The sequence below is a fragment of the Lontra canadensis genome, unplaced genomic scaffold, assembly GCF_010015895.1.
Source record: "Lontra canadensis isolate GAN:19392208 unplaced genomic scaffold, GSC_riverotter_1.0 scaffold43, whole genome shotgun sequence".
NCBI lineage: Eukaryota > Metazoa > Chordata > Mammalia > Carnivora > Mustelidae > Lontra > Lontra canadensis.
The window spans coordinates 15,605,112-15,623,982 of record NW_022631037.1 but is presented as its reverse complement, the minus strand read 5'-3'; the positions used below and the strand labels follow the sequence as shown (position 1 = coordinate 15,623,982).

At 56.9% G+C, this 18,871-nt stretch overlaps 1 protein-coding gene across 2 annotated transcripts; it reads left to right on the top strand.

The window, feature by feature from the left end:
• The first annotated feature begins 538 nt into the window (after positions 1 to 538).
• On the top strand, positions 539 to 17,988 carry KCNH4 (potassium voltage-gated channel subfamily H member 4). Of its 2 annotated transcripts, XM_032871656.1 has the most exons (17): positions 543 to 849; positions 2,752 to 2,985; positions 3,285 to 3,431; positions 3,558 to 3,685; positions 4,501 to 4,744; positions 5,046 to 5,203; positions 8,063 to 8,270; positions 9,315 to 9,509; positions 9,938 to 10,137; positions 11,731 to 11,980; positions 12,566 to 12,810; positions 13,435 to 13,473; positions 13,664 to 14,016; positions 14,288 to 14,394; positions 15,031 to 15,104; positions 16,305 to 17,010; positions 17,759 to 17,988. In XM_032871656.1, the coding sequence occupies exons 1-16, from the start codon at positions 774 to 776 to the stop codon at positions 16,698 to 16,700; spliced, it is 3,054 nt and encodes a 1,017-aa protein (XP_032727547.1). In that variant the 5' UTR covers positions 543 to 773; the 3' UTR covers positions 16,701 to 17,010; positions 17,759 to 17,988. The 2 variants fall into 2 exon arrangements, with proteins under 2 accessions (XP_032727548.1, XP_032727547.1); XM_032871657.1 differs by lacking the exons at positions 15,031 to 15,104; positions 16,305 to 17,010; positions 17,759 to 17,988 and having other exon boundaries at positions 539 to 849; positions 13,259 to 13,473; positions 14,288 to 14,395.
• The last annotated feature ends 883 nt before the right edge of the window (positions 17,989 to 18,871 follow it).

The window sequence follows — 18,871 nt, the reverse complement described above, 5'->3', positions numbered from 1 at the left end:
GGCATTTTTACCCCATGTACTCCAAAGCTCTTTTCATCCATTCAGCTGCACTCAGAGGCAAAACTCGCCAGGGTGCACTATCCAAAATGCGACACGATGGAGGGTTAAGCCACTCTAGAAGTTGAGTTCTCAGCCTTCCTGCCGATCCTCCACCAACGAAACTAGTCTCTTTAACCCTTGCTGTCACATACTGGAGCGCAGGAAACTGGGATGCTGCGAAATATCTCAACTCCAGCAGGCGGCACTGTGATCCAAACACCATTTCCAGCGTGGGCGGCGCGCGGGGAAACCCGTGGGGCGGAGCCACAAAGGAGTCGCCCGGGAACCACTCGTGGGGGCGTGGCCACCCGGGAGGAGGGCGTGCCTGCCACCCAAGCCCCGCCCTACCTCTTGGGTCTCGGCTCCAGGTGGGCGTGTCCCGAATTCTCTCTGGGAGAGACACGCGTGGGCCGCTCCCCTCTGGGAGGAGGGCAGCTGAGAAGGGTGAGGGTGTCGCTGGCGGCCCCTCCCCGTGCGGGCCACGTGGCGGGCGCGGGCCGAGCCCGGGGGAAAGAACTTGGCCCGTGGGGAGGTGGGGGGACCGAGGCGGCGCCAAGCTGAGCCGAGAGCTGCGGGGTTCAGAGCAGAGAGGCAGCGGCGGCGGCCGCGCCGAGAGGAGGGGAGGAGGCAGGCGGGCGCATGGGGCGCCCCGGCCCCGCCGGCAGCGCGCCCCCTCCCGCCCCGCCGCGCTGAACGCCCCCCAGCGCCGCTCCTCGAACCCCAGCCCCGAGGCCATGCCGGTCATGAAGGGGTTGCTGGCCCCGCAAAACACCTTTTTGGACACCATCGCCACCCGCTTCGACGGCACGCGTGAGTGGGGAGAGGCTGGGGCTGGGTGTTCGAGCTGGGGCCAAGTCAGCTTCGGCACCGGCGCGGGTCTACTGGATGTGTTGAGACCCGAGGCGGCGAGAGTGGAGTTGATGGTCTAGGAACTCCCGAAGCCGCGGGAAAGGAACAGGACTGGGAGTGCACTGCGAAGGGGGGCGGGGAAAGGGCTAAGAGTGCGGGGGGCTAAGGTTGGGGGTGTGACTTGAGTCAGGAAAGGCTCTTTGTGCCGCAAAACGGAGGAGAGGCCTTGTCAGCTGCCCGCTCCCGGGCAGAGCTCTGCTGGGGGAGTGTGTGGGTATCTGAGACGCAGAGGTGGAACGAAGTGGTCAGGCGCTCTGGAGTCTACTTCCAGAAGGCTCCAGCATCTCCTTCCCTCAGAAGAAAAAAAAAAAAAAGAAAAGAAAAGAAAAGAAAGAAAGAAAAAGAAAAAAAGAAAAAGATCAGACTTCAGCAGCACCTAGCTTGGATTAAGGTCACTCGCCCCCAAATCTTGGCGCGTCTGAGTCTGAGGGAGGTGAGGCAGGCGGAAGGGGGTGGTCCGTGTGACGGAGGGAACTCTCTGCTCGCCCACCCCCCGTTTGGATTCCAGGTTCAGCACCTTGGACAGCCACACTCCTCGCTCCCAGTCTCTTCCGCCTTTCCCTTTCCCTACTTTGGAGCAGAGCAATCTCCCTTTGCCCCCTTTGGGCTCCCTGGTCAGTATCTGGAAAGTGGGGGGAGCGATACCCGCGGGCGGAAATCGAGCCGCCCGGGCCCTAGCCGCCTCCCCCCCCCAACCCCCCACAGACACCTCCCTTGTTTCCATAGCTCCCATCACCGGGGCAACGGGCCCTGGGATGGAAGAAGGAGGCTGCTGCCCAGGGCCCAGAGCCTCCCAGGTACCTTCAGTCCCCATCAGCCTCTCCACTCCTACACACTCACCCCCTTAGCATCAAGCACTGGTTGTGTCCCAGACCCCTTCCCTCAGCTGAGATTCTGCCCCTTGATGGCACACAGAATCCCCCTGTGGCTTCCACCCATTGGAGCCAGAGGAAGCCAGATCAGGTTCTGGTCCTGGGGTTGCTGAACTAAAAACTTCCTTGCTCAATATGCTGTCAGACTTTGAGCACTGGGACAGACCCCCTGAAATTACCTAAAGAGATGCTAAAAAGAAGACCTTTCCTGGAAGGCAGGGAATAAGGACACTACTCATCACTGTCTCCCTCCCCCACCAAAGGAGATTCGTGAGTTTGGATAATCTCCATCTTCTGGTTTTCGATCAACAAAATGGGTGTTATATCACCAGAATCTGTGCCCTGTCTACTTTCTAATAGGAGGACAGGATAGCGGCTATGCATGTGTTTTGAAAGCTGTGGGAACGTGGGGGAGTCATTTTACCTTCTCAGTGTAGCACTTAGTATATGCTAGGATTTGTTCTCCCTAGGTAACTTTTTCCCTATGGTAACTAATGTAACTTTCACAACAGCCATATAGGGAAGATGTATTATGTCCCACTTTGCAGATAAGAAAGTTGAGGCACAGAAGAGTTCATTAACCAGTGTCCTAGGTTACAGTCGGAAAGTGGCAGAGGTGTCGTGCTGGAGCCCATGCCCAGCTCCCTTGTAATAGCTCACCAGATTGAAAGGAGAGGGAAGGACAGTGTGACCTTCAACCCTTCGAGTAGTCCCTGTCCTGGTTCCAAGCCATCCTTAAGCCCTTGTCCTTTTCCTCTACCTCTTTTTACTCTCATTTCAGAATATCCCAAAGGGGATCCAGGAATCACAAGGAAGTCTGGGAAACTTCTGGCTCTGTGACCTCTGACCACAGCTTGGGGGAGGTACTACTCACCTTGAAGCTAAGATCCCCTCCTGGCCTTGACCTAACCTTGACCTCTTCTTCTCACAGACAGCAACTTCCTGCTGGCCAACGCACAGGGCCCACGGGGCTTTCCCATTGTCTACTGCTCTGACGGATTCTGCGAGCTCACAGGCTACGGCCGCACTGAGGTCATGCAGAAAACCTGCAGCTGCCGTTTCCTCTATGGTCCAGAGACTAGTGAACCAGCCCTGCAGAGGCTGCACAAGGCCCTGGAGGGCCATCAAGAGCACCGGGCTGAAATCTGCTTCTACCGAAAGGATGGTAAGGGGTCGTGGCCCGCCCTGCAGGCCTGCGCAGATCCTGGGCCATACACAGAGTCCACTTGGCACAGTGGAAGACTGGATGCTGGCCCCATACTGCCACAAGCTGACTATGTGATCCTGAGTGCATCCCTGGTCCTCTCTAGGCCTTGCTTCTCCTATCAGGAAGGGAAAGAGTCTGACATAATCTCTGGGGTTCTTTCCATCAAGCCCTTTGATCATGCCCAGGAACCTTGGGTGATAAAGGGAAGGGGTGCAATGGGCCGCTCACCCTTCCCCTCCATCTCTTCACATCTACAGGCTCGGCCTTTTGGTGCCTCTTGGACATGATGCCAATCAAGAATGAGATGGGAGAAGTCGTGCTTTTCCTCTTTTCCTTCAAGGACATCACTCAGAGTGGAGGCCCAGGACTTGGCTCCCCAGGAGGCCATGGGGACAGTAATCATGGTAACTGCAGGTCTGGGAAGGAGGCATGAATGGTCAGAGGTCCTTGCTGAGGGTCACACAAGATGTCTCTCAATCTGGCTTCATGGGAGGTGCCCCCACTTATCTCTGCACCCTTCTTTCCAACAGAAAACTCCCTTGGCAGGAGGGGAGCTGGCTCGAGACTTCGATCTGCCAGGAGGCAAAGCCGCACTGTCCTACACCGCCTGGCTGGCCACTTTGGCCGCCGGCGCCAGGGAGGCATGAAAACCAATAATGTGAGTCCCAACATCTCCATCCCAACATCTCCCAGCTGTGATTCTGAGGCATCCTTGCTAATGTCTCCCTGTCTCTCTGATATCCCTCCAGTAGACTTATTCCTCTGTCCATGCATTTCTCATGTATGACTTTCTGCTGTGTTCCATGTGCTCTCACATCTTCCAACCCCATCTCCCTTGCTTCCTTATGATTGATATTACTTTACTCTGATGATGTCATAAGGGCAGGGATCTAGGCTCAAATATATTAGCTACCTCTGAGTGACAGTGTTATCTCACGGTGGGGGTGAAATCACAAATTGTAATTCTAGGGAGAGAGCCCCCATTGGGGTCCTGGTATCTAGCCCTAAGACCCTGATAAAGCCACGGGATCAATTCTCCCATCCTCTGTGTAGTTTGTGGGGGCAACAGGGGATGGGATGTGCTGTGTCAGCCTCCCTTCATCTCTGGGATATCCTTATCCTCCACAGGGACCCTAGATTCCAAGTGAAACTTGAGGGAGAAGTTAATGACCCCTAGGGAGGTCTAAAGCATGTGTCTGACTTGTCATAATCTCCTTCTTAAGCAGGGTGAAGGTTAAGCCTTATAAATACCCACCACAAAACATGATTGATCCAAAGGGGGCCCAAGCAGTAGGTTGGCAGAAGGAAGTGTCAGGTGCCAGCCCCTGAACCCCTCTCCCACACTTTCCATCTCCTCTCGTGATCATGCCTGGAGCACCCCCTCCCCCCTGCCCCCTTCCCTGCCTCTTCCTTCCCTAAGCTTTGGTTCCCCTTTCCCTTAAATGTCCCCAACCGCCACCCCTCTCCCCCTAGAACGTGTTTGAGCCAAAGCCATCAGTGCCCGAGTACAAGGTGGCCTCCGTGGGGGGGTCCCGCTGCCTCCTCCTCCACTACAGCGTCCCCAAGGCCGTGTGGGACGGCCTCATCCTCCTCGCCACCTTCTACGTCGCGATCACCGTCCCCTACAATGTCTGCTTCTTGGGCGACGACGACACCCCCATCACTTCCCGACACACCCTTGTCAGCGACATCGCCGTGGAGATGCTCTTCATCCTGGGTCAGATCCTCTGCCCTGCATACCCTGGCGGGTGGGCTGGGGGAACCCACTCATCTAAGCTTTGCTCCATCCTGAGCCTGCAGGACCCTGGTATTCAGAGCCCAACCTCTTCTGGGTCTTTAAGTCCTAATGGTCCATATCCCTTGAGCCCCGACCCCTTCAGCCTTTAGACCACTCCTTCCTGAGGAGCAGCCAGAAACCCAATCTGCCTTCCCCATTTCTGCCTCCAACTCCATTCTGGGTCTCAGGATTATTCTCAGCTTACTCAAAGCCCCTTAGTAACAGCCTCTTGTACCCCCAGATATCATCCTGAACTTCCGCACCACCTATGTGTCCCAGTCCGGCCAGGTGGTCTCTGCTCCTCGTTCCATTGGTCTTCACTACCTGGCCACCTGGTTCTTTGTTGACCTTATTGCTGCTCTGCCATTTGACCTGCTTTATGTCTTCAACATCACCGTGGTGAGTGACCCCTGTCCCACCCTGCAGCCCAGCCTCCCAAATTCAGCACAGCATCTCCCACTAAGGGACCAACTCCAACCAAGACTCAGCCCTACCCATCCGTCCAGCTGCAAATAGTTGTCAGGCACCTGCTGTGGGCCAAGCCCCGTGCTAGCTGCTCAGAAGAAGCTGGGAGGGTCTGTGCTCTCAGGGAGCTCAGCTCACAATCACTGAGGGAAGCTGAGACAAATGAAAAGCTAACTAGGGCTACCAGGGCGGCGTTGGTCTGATGCCAAATGAGTGGTACTTTTCACATTTTTATTTAACAAACAACTGATGAGCATTTAGCTGTCTGCAAAGCACTGTGTGGAGCATGGTCACTGTGCGGAAAAGGGACAAGGATTCAGCCTCCAGGCAGCTAAGCTGGTGAGGGGGCAGGACTGTTGGAGGGGACAGCAGGAACAGAAGAGGTGAATGGAGAGGAAGACGCGGCCCAGGTATTGCTGGGGGCTGGGCATGGAGCTAGCTGATCTTGGAGTTCCAGGCAGGAAAGTGGGCATGCGTGAAAGTGATCTGATGCTCCAGCACCTGGGAGTCCAAAGCACTCCAGCTGGAAAAAAGGCTCAGGTGATCTGGGAAGTGTTCCTGCGGGAGATAGATCAGGGCTAGACCCTAGACAGAGAGCAGGATTTGGCTGGCAGGGGATGGGGAGAGAGCATCTGGGGGGAACATAGCAAGCCAAGACAAGGAGGTAGAGGCTGTGGGGTGGGTTTGGAGGCAGAGAGTGCCAGGACCTGGGTCCTCCCATCTCCCCGGGGACTGTCTGGAGGTACCTTGGGTGGTCAGCTCTGCCCTCAGCCGGTAGATCGTAGGTGATCTCAAGTCCAGGGTGAGGGAGTCCCACCCTGTGTCCCCAGACTCCCTTGGCTGTTGGGTGGGGAGGTGGAAAGCAGTTTCCCTGTGCGCTCCTCTCTCTGCCACACTCAGCTATAGCAGGAAACCACCTACACGCAGCCGGATTTAACTAGCCGCCAACGGGCTGTGGGCCTCTTCTCCTGGCTGTGTACACGTGTGTGCACGCTCCCACACACGTGCATGTGTGTGTGTCTGCCCCGGGACTCCGGCCACTCGGAGCAGAGCAACCCACCCCTCCCTAGGAGCGCACTCTCCCATCCCATGCCCACGAGGCTGTGTCAGCAGGCAAACAACTGTCTCTGGGGAGTGGGAGAGCAGCAGATGGGCTCCTGTCCCTCTTCCCCGGCAGTCCCCCTCCTCTGGTACCTTCAGGAACACTTTTCATGTACTAAGTCCTTTCTCGCACATCATCTCATAGGTGTCTCCCAGTAACCCCTCAGGGCAGATTCTCTTTTTCAGAGGTAGACACGAAGGCTCAGAGAGGTTAAGCAGCTTGCCACAGGCCACACAGCTAGCAGTAGCAGGCAGGAGACTGGAACCAGGTCTCCAGACTCCTAGTCTATTCCTTGTTCCATGACACCGCCCCGCTTCCCAGGAACACAAGGCCCCCGAGTGGATGATGTAGCATAAGGGGAGATCAGGAGCAGTGCTGGGCTGGGGGGAGGTAGGGCGAAGAGAGAGGATGAGTGGGCAGAGCTGTGGACTGGAAGGAGCCGAGCCCGGGACACAAGGAAAAGGAGACGAGGGCCCCAGGAGAGTGAGGCGCAGGGCCAGGTGACTAGATGCAGCCCTGAAGGATTCAAGTCTGGAGGCAGAAGCTCTGGGAGCTGGGGGCAGGCGTTAAGCCCTGGAGACGGTCCATGTGGGGGAAGCAGGGCCACCTCCTTCCCAGCTCCTTCACCTAAAATTAGAGAAAAGGACAGGAGGTGGCTCAGGAGCCGGGTAGGGCCAAGACTAGGGGGACGTTGCTAGAGGCTTCTGGAAGGGCCTTCATACTAAGTTCCCCAGGTGCTGCCCTAGAGCCCCCAGCCCTTGCTTCCAAGTTGCCCCCACCCAGAGTACCTGCTCCTCATCTCTAAAATTTGGAGGGCTAATTGAAGCATTAAAGACCACAGTGAAAACAGTCATAGTGGTAATATTGGTAACACTTACAAGCTGTTTATTAGTGCCACGAGTAATCACCCCCCAACCCAGCTCCACAAGGGCTAAGACCTCAAGCCCAAAGCCGAGGCTCCCTCAATTCCTGGTCTCCTTTCCTCAACATTCCAGCATGCCCCTCTCATTTGCAGCTGATCCAGCCTGGGAACAGCCCCTAACTTTCCCCGGTCCCCAGGGCCCTGCCTGTTCCCACTCTCCCTTGCTTCTCTGTGTCTCAAGGGATGGCTCCCTTCACAGATGCTGGCATCGCCGACAACCAGCTCTTGTCCACAGCTGATTGCGCCTAGGACTCCGGGGGTGTCCAGCAGGGCCAGAGCTCATTCTCTACCTCTGACCAGGACTTGCTTTTTCACCAGCCCATGCACGGTGCTAGAGGCAGCACAGCACAAAATGGACTTGGGTAGCCGCTCAGATGGCAGTCCCAGCTCTATCATTTCCTTGGTGTCTGACCTTAAGCAAATCACTAGCTTCTCTGAGCCTTAGTTTCCTCATCTGCAAACTGGGAACGATGATGATAATTGAACTGAAGGCACGAGTTTTTCATGAGGATTATAAATGTTTAGCCCAGTGCCTGACACATAGGGCAAGTACATATATAAGTACGCACATAGTTATGTATTAGCCTTTATGAGCTTTAGTATTACTCTCTCCCCGCTGCATTCCCTGGCCACTTTCTCAGGACAGCAGGGCCATTTTTCCTGCTGCAGCTTCCTGGCTCCAGGGCATCTGGTGACAAGGCTCTGGGAGGGGCCGTGGGGCTCTGAGGAGGTGTGCCTGCTGACAGCCTCCCCCGCCACACTCCCGCAGACTTCGCTGGTGCACCTGCTGAAGACCGTGCGGCTGCTGCGGCTGCTGCGGCTGCTGCAGAAGCTGGAACGCTACTCTCAGTGCAGCGCGGTGGTGCTCACACTGCTCATGTCCGTCTTCGCTCTCCTCGCTCACTGGATGGCCTGCGTCTGGTACGTCATCGGGCGCCGGGAGATGGAGGCCAATGACCCGCTGCTTTGGGACATCGGTGAGCCGCCGACCCCAGGCTTCCACGGATACCCATCCACCCATCCACCAGCCCTGTCCACACAGGCCCCTGAGCTGATGCCTCCCCCTGCACCACACCCACCACTCCACAGTCTACCTTCCATGCAACAAACGTGCATTGAGCGCCTTCCAGGTCGGGCGTGGAAATACTGAGTTGAAGACCAAGGGTCTGCCTTGGGCTGACCTCACAGCCTACTGGCAGGGGAGCCGGGCCAGTGACAGGCAGTCAAAAGAGTACTGGAAACACTCAGATGGTGGGGAGGGCGTTTGGGGCAGAGGGAGCAATGCCCTGCCTGGACCCTTTCAGTGGCTCTGCGCTGCCCTCAAAATTAAGTCCACACTTGGCCCGCACCCTGTGCAGCCCTGCAGCCTTCTCTCTCCCCACCTGGCCTCCCCTTCTCCCCTGCGCCCTGTGCTGCAGCCACACTGGCCTCCTTCCAGCACAGATGTACTGCTTTCTCACGATGGCCTTGAACAGTGTTTTCCTCTCGGGAATCCTCTCCCTCCCTTCTTCCCCTAGGTGACTTTTCTAGTCCTTGCAATCTCCACTAAAATGCTCTGTCCTAATGGAGCCCTTTAAGAACCATAACGCCCACCCCCGACTAGTTCCCGCAACTGGGTTGGCTTTCCCTAACCCATTATGCCCTATTCTTCCTTTTTAGTAGCTCACTGCCCACCTGCAATTTATTTCATGTGTCTCTCCCCTCCAGACTGTAAGTTCCACCAGGGAAGGGAGAATGTCTGGCAGGTCAAATGCCAGCACCCTGCACCCAAGGGGTCCTCAGTAAACTACTCGAGAGTCCTCCCTCAAATGGTCAGCAGCTTAGCCCTGCTTACGGCAACGGTAACCAGCTCACTGTGGGAAGTCCCAGGCCCAGGCTGCTCCTCACATTTCCTGTGCCTGTGGGTGCAAACCTCCCCTCGCCTCTGTAAATACTTGCCCAAGGTCAAGCGCAGGCAGCTCAGGGAAAGCCAGCTCTCCGCTGGCCAGGGCAGCTGCTCCTTGCCTCCCTCCACCCCCCAGGCTGGTTGCACGAGCTGGGCAAGCGGCTGGAGGAGCCCTACGTCAATGGCTCGGCCGGCGGCCCGTCGCGGCGCAGCGCCTACATCGCTGCCCTCTACTTCACGCTGAGCAGCCTCACCAGCGTGGGCTTCGGCAACGTGTGCGCCAACACCGACGCCGAGAAGATCTTCTCCATCTGCACCATGCTCATAGGCGGTGAGGCCGGGCCTGCCAAGCCCCGGGGTGGCCCTGCTAAGCCCCGCGTGCAGATGGGGAAACGGGCTCAGAGAAGGCAAGATGTCCACCCACGTCCAGACAGCCATGCATTCATTCATTTATAGTCGTTTCCTCAGCATCTACTACATGCTGGCCCCTGGGGTGGGAGGGACGCAGGGGCATGCCACAAAACAGGTGTAGCCTCTTGCGAAGAGGGTGGGAAACCCAAGTCATGATCTAGTTGGGTGGAGGGGGCAGGAGAGGAGCCTCAGGTCTGGCCCCTCCCTGCCCCCACCCAAGCCCACTGGCTCTCCTGCCCCTCCTTCTCCGGGAACCCAGATCCGTGGAGGGCAGGGTGGGTTTGGGGGTGCGGGAGGAGGCAGTGGGGGGCGGCGTCCCTCACGGGCTGCCCGCTGCCGCCGCTGCAGCGCTGATGCACGCCGTGGTGTTTGGGAACGTGACGGCCATCATCCAGCGCATGTACTCGCGCCGCTCGCTCTACCACAGCCGCATGAAGGACCTCAAGGACTTCATCCGCGTGCACCGTCTGCCGCGGCCGCTCAAGCAGCGCATGCTCGAGTCCTTCCAGACCACGTGGGCCGTCAACAGCGGCATTGACGCCAACGAGGTAGTGCGCCGGGATCCCGCGGTGGGGAAGAAGTGGAGGCCGACAGGGTCTGGGAGGAGGGCGGGGGTGGCTCGCGGGGGCGCGCAACCACCAAATCCACATCCCTCTCCCTTTGCACTAGAAGCACGGGACCTGAAAGGGAGCTCAGGCCTCAGCTAATACCATCCATCCCCCCACCCCAGCCCTCATTTCCTGAGCACTTGCTTTGGGCCAGCCTCTGTGCAGGACCAGAGAGCTCAGGAATCATGACACTCAGCCCTTGTCCTCAGGAAGACACCGGTTGGGGGAGGGAGGCAGACAGGTAAAAATAATGATAACAACAACAACAACAACAACAACAACAACAACACAGTGATTAGGACTCTGCTGGAAGGATGGTGGTTCCAATGAGGGGACATTGTGTCTGGACCCCCACGAGTCAGGGAAGGTGGCACAGAAGAGGGGACGTTGTGAAAGGCAAGAAGAAAATCAGCAGAGGCCATTCCAGGCAGAAAGAGCATTAGGAACCCAGGTCCGGAAACAACACAAAAGAGCAGGGCGAGTTCAGGGAACTGAAAGTGTTTCACTGAGCCATCCGAACGGGGGTGTGAGTGCTGTGGAGGGAGGAGGGAAACAGGAATGTAAGAGACAGGGCTGGGGAGGCAGGCCCACCCAGCTCATAGGTGGTCTTGAATTTAGATTTTATCCTGCAAAACTTTGAGGCTGGTGAGTGGCCTGGGGCTCTAGGAGGTGTTTCTGAGACTTGGAGCCATGGAACCTGGTAATCAGCTGGTGGCAGGAGAGGAGCTCAGAATGAGGCCGAGGTTCCTGATTGGGGCAGAGGGCTGTGATGGAGGCATGGCAGGAGGAAGGCTGGACTTAGAGGTGGAAACGACCAGGATGAGGGTGTGGTGCTTGTGGGAGATCCAGGTGGAGGCTTCTCCTTAGGTAGGTGAAAACACAGGTCTAGACCTGTATGCAGGGCTCCGGGCTCACCAGGAGTAGGGAAGTCATGGAGCTGGTTGCCATGGTGCAGGAAGAATGTGGAAAGTTAGTAGAAGAGCCTGGGGAGGAAATGGAGACAAGAGGGAGAGGTCAGCAAGCCAGAGTGGCCTAGGGGCTCCGTAAGATGCGGATGGATCTGTGAACATTAAGTTTGATTCTCTGAAGGTCATTGGTAATGTTCAAGGCCTACAGTAACCTTGCACCTTTACAGATGATGATATGGAGGCCCAGAGAGAGCAAATGGATTGCCCAAGCTCCACAGGGATGTAGGGCAGAGCTGACTGCTAGTTTCCCGACTCCTGGTTGAAAGGTTGACCCACCAGGACTGGTCCTTGTGTGGGGCTGAGCAACCACACAATGAGTGTGTCTGCATGTAGTCATGTAGTCATGGGCAGTGGACAGACAGGAAGAGACCTAGTCTCTGCTCCAGAACTTGGGTCGGGAGGTCCACACACAAGCAAAACTGAGGTCTTCCTGAAGGTCAGAAATGGGTCACCTCGAAGCAAAGGGCAAATTGGAGCTCTCCCCTGGGAGACAGCTCAGGACATTTGTAGAACTCAAGTAGCAGCCATAGGGGGATGGCCAGAATGACCTATGCCCCTTATGCAGTTACTGCGTGACTTCCCAGACGAGCTGAGAGCTGACATCGCTATGCACCTGAACCGGGAGATCCTGCAGCTGCCACTGTTCGGAGCAGCGAGCAGGGGCTGCCTGCGGGCCCTCTCCCTGCACATCAAGACCTCATTCTGCGCCCCAGGCGAGTACCTGTTGCGCCGTGGGGATGCCCTGCAGGCCCACTACTACGTCTGCTCCGGCTCACTCGAGGTGCTTCGAGACAACATGGTGCTGGCCATCCTGGGTGAGGATCCCACCTCCACCTATGACCTACCCTAGAACCTTGCCCTAGAGGCCTTGGGTGTGGCCGGGAATCTAGGGACTGGGCTACCCCTAGTGGATATGTGGAATTCCTGCTGAGGAGTCCTCTTTCCTGGTCCCTTCCCCCTACTACCATCCCTTTTGACCATACCCTTGGATTCTCCCCTATTCCCATTGGCCATCAACCCATCAACCCTCCCCTAGTGACTCTCCCCCAACTCAGTTGGTCCTTTCCCACTGCACCATCTCCCAACTCTACTGACCCTTCTCATGGACCCTCAACTCCATTGATCTTTACCCTTTAACTGACCCCTCTGGCCATTCTTTACTGATCATCCAGTTCCATTGATAACACTGACATCCCCCACTGACTGTCTCCCAACTTCATCCGTCATTCTCCACTGACTCTTTCCCACCTCCATTGGTTATTTCCACCAATCTTATTGATTGATCCATCTTCGACCACCCTTCAAACACACTGACCACCCATCAAATCCATTGAGCACCTCCCACTTATATCCTCTTGGTCCCTCTCCCCCAGCTGACTGTCCCCATCCCTTACCCACAGGGAAGGGGGACCTGATTGGGGCAGATATCCCTGAGCCGGGGCAGGAGCCTGGGTCAGGGGCAGGCCCAGGCTACGTGCTGAAGACCAGCGCTGACGTGAAGGCACTGACCTACTGTGGCCTGCAGCAGCTGAGCAGCCGAGGGCTGGCTGAGGTCCTGAGGCTCTATCCTGAGTATGGGGCTGCCTTCCGGGCTGGCCTGCCCCGGGACCTCACCTTCAACCTGCGCCAGGGCTCTGACACCAATGTATGTAGACCCCCTATGGCTTCCATCTCCTCCGAGGTCCCCTCCTTCAGAGCAGACCTCCCCATGCATCTCCTTTCATCCTGAGAAAATCCTTCCTCAATCCCAGGCACCCCTTTCCATTGTCCCTTCCATGCTTAACATATTCCACGCCCACCTGACCCTTCTCCATTGGCCATCACCCAATCCCATGGACCATCTCTCACCGCTTCTACTTCCAACCCCTCCGACCCATCATCTCCTGTTGGCTCCCATCCCCTGCACGCATCCTCACTCCAGACTCCTCAGAGGGCCCTCGCTTTGGGAGCAGACCCCTTGTGGGCTCCTCCTCTGTCAAGTCCCTCTCTGAGCTGGCACATCATCCCCCCGGTTTCCTCTTCTGCCCTCACCAGATACGTCCTGAGCCCATTTTGGCTTAGGCTCTGGGGCTTTGTCTTTCCCTGCTTTTCAGATTGACTTTGCCCCTCAGACGTCTCTGAGCTGGAGTTGGAGGGTATCTCTGACTCAGTTCCACAGAAAGGCCCCACATTCTCAGAGCCCACAGCACCGATGGGTAGGACTAGGAAGTGCTGCGGCAGGCGAGGGGGGAGGTGTCAGTCAGCTTGAACCCCCCCTGTGTCCCCGCAGGGCCTCAGCCGCTTTTCCCGGTCTCCTCGCCTCTCCCAGGTAACACCACCTTCCTGGGTCGGGTTGAAGTTGTGTGGGGAGAGTCTGGAAGCTGGGGGCCCCTTCCCTTGGCTCCTTTGCTGCCCGGAGAAGGGAGGGGGATGGGGAGCGGCATCTGCCAGTGAAGGCTGTTGCTTAATGAAGGGGCCTATTGTTCACTGTCCTGACACCAGCTGCCCTCTGCCCACAGCCCCGCTCGGAAAGCCTTGGCTCCTCCTCAGACAAGACCCTGCCATCCATCACAGAGGCTGAGACCGGGGTGGAGTCTGGGGGTGGTTCTAGGCCCCGCCGGCCCCTCCTGCTGCCCAACCTCAGCCCAGCACGACCCCGGGGCTCCCTGGTCAGCCTCTTGGGCGAGGAGCTGCCCCCATTCTCAACCCTTGTCTCCTCCCCTTCCCTGTCCCCAACCCCTTCCCCTGCCTTTGCTGGCCGGGGCCACAGCCCCTCCCCTCATGGCCCCCCCAGGGGCTCTGCTGCTTGGAAGCTCCCTCAGCTTCTCATTCCCCCACTGGGAACATTTGGACCTCCGGACCTCAGTCCCCGGTGAGACGCCAGCCTCTCCTGCCTTCCCCATACCCCTGCTGGCTTCCAGAACCTTCTCTGGGCTCTGTCCCCAGCATTCCAACTAGTGCTTGTCCAGTGCTCATCCTGTCCATCTGCTCTTCCTGATCCACCCACACTTGCAACCCCACCCTTTTTGACCGCGGCTCCTCTCCAGCTCCCTGGCACTGCTGTCCTTGATTACCCTCTGCCTGCTCTGCTCTGGCCCTTGCCCTGTCCCCATGGGACTGATGATCACTGCCCCCCAACCCAGGATAGTGGATGGCATCGAGGACTCTGGCAGCACAGCGGAGGCCCCCACATTCCGGTTCAGCAGGAGGTCTGAGCACCCTAGGCCCTGCTCACAGGCCCCTCCTTCAGGTAAGGGCCAGCCATAGACTTCACGTCTCAGTCACCCGTTCATCCGCCATCCACCCATCCCTTCATCCAGCCCATTCCACACGTAGTAAGGGTTGACCATGTGCTGGGCTCTGTGCTGGGCATACACAGATAAGCTGGACTTGACCTACGTCCTTAGTGAGCTTCCCAGTCCAGTGGGGGACACAACTGTGTCCTCGGATAAACGATTCCAGAGCAGCGTGTTAAGTACCATGACTGAGGCAAGAGCAAGGCTCTGAGGTAGGAGAAAAGGGCACGCCTAACCCTCCTTCTTAGAGGAGGGGACACTTGTGGTGGGTCTTAAAGGTTGGGTGGGAGTTTGAGAAGTGGAGCAAGGCCGTTGCTGGAAGGTGTAAAGGCCGGAGAGAAGAGCACATCGTGTTTAGGTGCTAATAGAAGCTTCTGAGTATAAAGCTGGGGCAGGGGTGGGGGAAGGCTAGGGAAGTTATAGGGCCTTGTAATCAGCCTAAAGAGTCTGGATTTTCCATCATCCAGTCTCCATTTCCATCCAACGAGCCCAGAGCTCGCTCTTCCCTTGTTCTCTGCCTGCCCGGCCCAGGCTATAGACTCCTGTTTCCCACACTCACCCTGCATTCCTTTACCCTTTTGTGCCTGCAGGGACCAGGCCCAGCCAGGAACTGGCCACGGAGGCTGAAGAGATGAAGGAAAAGGTCTGCAGGCTGAACCAGGAGGTGGGTTGGGGCTGGCTCCTCCCCTTTGACCTTGGAAAATATCATCTTGGGAGATTTGCCTCATAGAAGAGCATTTCAGGGTTTAGACCCAGAGTCTTGAGTTCACATATTTACACTAGCTGGGTGACCTTGGGCAAGTCCCATAGTGACCCTGTACTTCAATTTCCTTGTCAAAAAATGGGCAGAAGAACATGTTTTTGCCAGAGTGGTTGAGGATGAGATAAGAGTGGACCCGTGCCCGGCTAGTCCCTGGTCCACTGTAAGACCTCACTGACCGCTGCTTCCCTTTCTTCCCAGCCGCTTCAGGCCTTCCCTCCTTCCACGACCTTGGCATTCTCTCCTTTAGGGACCTGCCCCCTACCAAGTCCCTTTCCTACTCCAGCCCTGGGAAGTGGATGCTCAGCAAACCTAGGGGGCAGAGGACGGGGAGGCAGAGAGGCCTTCAGCCCTGGGAGAGCTGGATCTTAATGTCTGAACCCTGGTCAGGAAGAGCCCAGATCTTGTACAGCAAGGCTCTGCCTCTGCCTGCTCCCTGGGGATCTCTGAGCTGTCACCAGGGCACTGCCAGGCCCAACCCTTTGGGAGCGGGCCTTCCCTGGGTTCTGATAAACATCGCAGGCATCCCAGGAGGGCAGCCCCTGGGCTGGGCAGGCCCTAGGGTTGGGGGCGGGACCAGGGCCTGGTTCGGCCACCTGGAGGGCCGATCCTGCTTGGGTCACAGTGGTTCCCATACTTGAGTGTCTGTCAGCACTTGTAAGATGTGGACTCCTGCACCTCACCCAATTCGGAGTATCTGGGGTAGGGCCCAGGAATCTGCATTTCAACAAGTTTCTCCGTTGATTCTGTACTCCCTGAAATTTGCAAAGCACTGAATAGACACACTTGGGCATGTGTGCTGGGATAGCCCGAGACTAAGCTTGTGTCTGTCACCTCCAGCTTTGTGGCCTCTTCGAGGCCTGCTTTTCTGCCTCTTGTAAAAGTTAGGGTGGGGGGGGCGGTTGTTGCAATAGCCACTGTTCCAAATCCTGGAAAGCATCTGAGTGTTTTCATCTCGACAAAGAGAACCCCTGCCCTGCTTTTTTCTTGGGGTGGCTGTGAGCAGAAGTGGCTGGGAAAGTTTTGTAAACTGTTGGGGGGGTTGTATCTAGGAGAGTGGTGGTTGTTGTGACACCTGGGGAACCACTGGTTATGTTCCAACAGATCTCCCGTCTCAACCAGGAAGTGTCTCAGCTGAGCCGGGAGCTTCGACACATTATGGGCCTACTACAGGCCAGGCTGGGTCCCCCAGGCCACCCAGTAGCCTCAGCTCGGCCCCCAGACCCACCTGGTCCCCAGCCAAGGCCTCCGTGCATCTCTCCATGTCTATCTGGACCACCACCTAGCCTCCAGGATACTACTCTCGCTGAGGTCCACCGCCCAGCCAGTGCGGGGACAGCAGAGATGGGAGCCACCCTTCCCAACCTGAGACCCTCCGCGCTGTCCCCCTACCCCTCAGAGCCTGAGTCTCTGGGACCCTCCCCAGTGGCAGAGGCCTCACCTCTGACCCCACGCCTCATGCGACAGAGCTTTCGGTCCAGGCCAGACATGTTCCACTGACCCAGGCCCTAGGCCCAGGCCTGTCTGGGGTGGGCACTACTGCCTGCCCTCCAGGGAGGGGCTGGGCCCCTTGGCCTCCTGCCTCGGGTCAGCAGCCACCAGCTGGTCTGGTTGGCTCTGCATTCTCTGGACTTTTTTACAAAGCCTGGTCACTTCTGACCCTGTTCCCTTTTCCAAACCTTCCCCTGTCCTTCCCCTCTGTGAGGGGAGCCACCTGAGGCTGTGGAACCCAACAGGCATGAGACGGAATGCAGTGCCGATTAGGCCAGCAGATGACATGTCCTGCTTTCTCCCCAGGACCCGGAGGCAGGTAGATATGGGGGAGCATCCGGGGCTAAGGGAGGGTCCCCGATCCAGCACGGGAAGTGAAAGCTGAGGCAAGAACTGGCAGGATCTTGGTGTCTAAGGCAAGAGGGACAGATTGCAGATTTCACTGCAGAGATAGCTTCATGATATCGGGAGGCCTTATGTCCCAGCCCCCCAGTCCCCTGGGCCCTGCTGGAGACCTTGGAAGCAATGTCACCTTGAGAGGGATAGGTCTAGACGGCTGGCATCTGAGCAACCCAAGACTCCTTAGACCTCCCACTAGCAGCCAAGGCTGGAGGAGCCCATCTCATCCCTCAGTCCACACAGGAAACAAATGATGACCCCCAGATACATACTTTTCTGTTCTCATTATTATTACTTTCTTTAATAATATGAATGAGTTGCTGGCACTAAAAATCAGGAGAGTTCACATAAATATCCGGATAGTCCAGCTTCTCTAAAAAAACATGGGGAGTTCTGGCAGTCCTGGGCCAACATTCCACCTGGTAACAATCAACGTGGTGTTGAGTGGCCACCATCATCTTGAGATGGGGCCACTTGAGGTCACCTCCTGACACCGAGCTAGCTTCCCTCATTTGAATTCTTTGGTCTGTGTAGGTATATTTGGGTTTGCAGTTCCTGCCTTAGAGTTTCCTCCCAGGTTCCTCTGCTCCAGCGGGAGCTTTATGGGCCCAGCTGTGTCTATTTCTACGCCTGGGCCTGTCAACATCTCTGTTTCTGTCTTTCTGCAGGCTGTCACTGAAGGTGGTCTCTTCTGTTGCCAGCAACTTCAAACAGTCCCCACAGCACTCTTTATCCCTCCCCCTGCACCAGAGCTCAGCCAAGCCTGTTCTTCCCACATCCAACACGGTCTCGCCCAGGACCCTGACTTCTCACATACCCACCCTGGTCTCCAACTCTCCTTTACCACCCAACACCCAGGGCTGACTTTTGGATAGGAAATAAATGCTTTATTTTTGTAGTTGTTGGCTGTGGATGTTTCTGGGGGTTGGTCTGAGAGCCCCGGGGCTTTGGAGGAGCCTACAGGGCAGTCACTCCCCACCACACCCCAGGGCCCAGTTGCTGTCTCTAGGAAGGGCAAAGGCGCCAAGCAATCCACTTGGCACCACATTCGCGCCACCAGAGTCCCCAGGGGTGAGGCAGAAACCTTAATGAGTCACTGTGGGCCGTTTACACCCCCTCCTCCCCCTACCCATCACAGTCTCAGATTCAGACGCAGTATGTGAGAGGGACAGAGTCCCGGCTCAGGCCCACCTCCAGCCCTGGAAAAGGAGCCCATGGGACTCCCCACGGATCTTGTATAATTGATCCTGTACATGTTGCAGGATAGGTACAGCAGGGTCACCAGCTCAGAACCTGCCAGGAATTCCACTCTGCCTTCCTCTCCTTTGCTCTCCTAAGCCTTTCTTCCATCTTAGCTTTCACTTCTCAGATGATCACTGCAGGGGTGCAGGGGTGGGGAGATGGGGGTTACGGATATTGTTAGAAAGAAGCACCCTGGTGACCAGATGGATCCAGGTGTGGGCAGTTTTATGGCAGGCTGTCCCAGACAGGTTGATTCTCCAGCTCAGGCTCCAAGTAGAATTGGTGTTATCGAGTGTCCCAGGAACAACGCCAACAGCACTGAGGGCCTGAGCTTTGATTCCATACAGGTTTTGAGGAGTGTTCCTGGGAGTGGGCCGCCAAAGCAGAGGAGATACCCGCCTGTGTTGGGGGATGGGGGTGGGCGGAGACAGAAGTGGTCCTAATGCATATTGAGGGACGGAAAAAAAATAGAAAAATAGAAATAGTCCTGATCCATATGGAGGTCAAGGTGGGGGAGGCAAACAGAAGTGGTTCTAGTC

Excerpts from the sequence above, each read along its gene's own strand:
- KCNH4 (XM_032871656.1), top strand. The coding sequence starts at position 774 with ATGCCGGTCATGAAGGGGTTGCTGGCCCCGCAAAACACCTTTTTGGAC. Across the intron at positions 3,686-4,500 it reads GAGGCATGAAAACCAATAAT|AACGTGTTTGAGCCAAAGCC; the intron begins GTGAGTCCCAAC and ends CTCTCCCCCTAG. Across the intron at positions 8,271-9,314 it reads CCCGCTGCTTTGGGACATCG|GCTGGTTGCACGAGCTGGGC; the intron begins GTGAGCCGCCGA and ends TCCACCCCCCAG.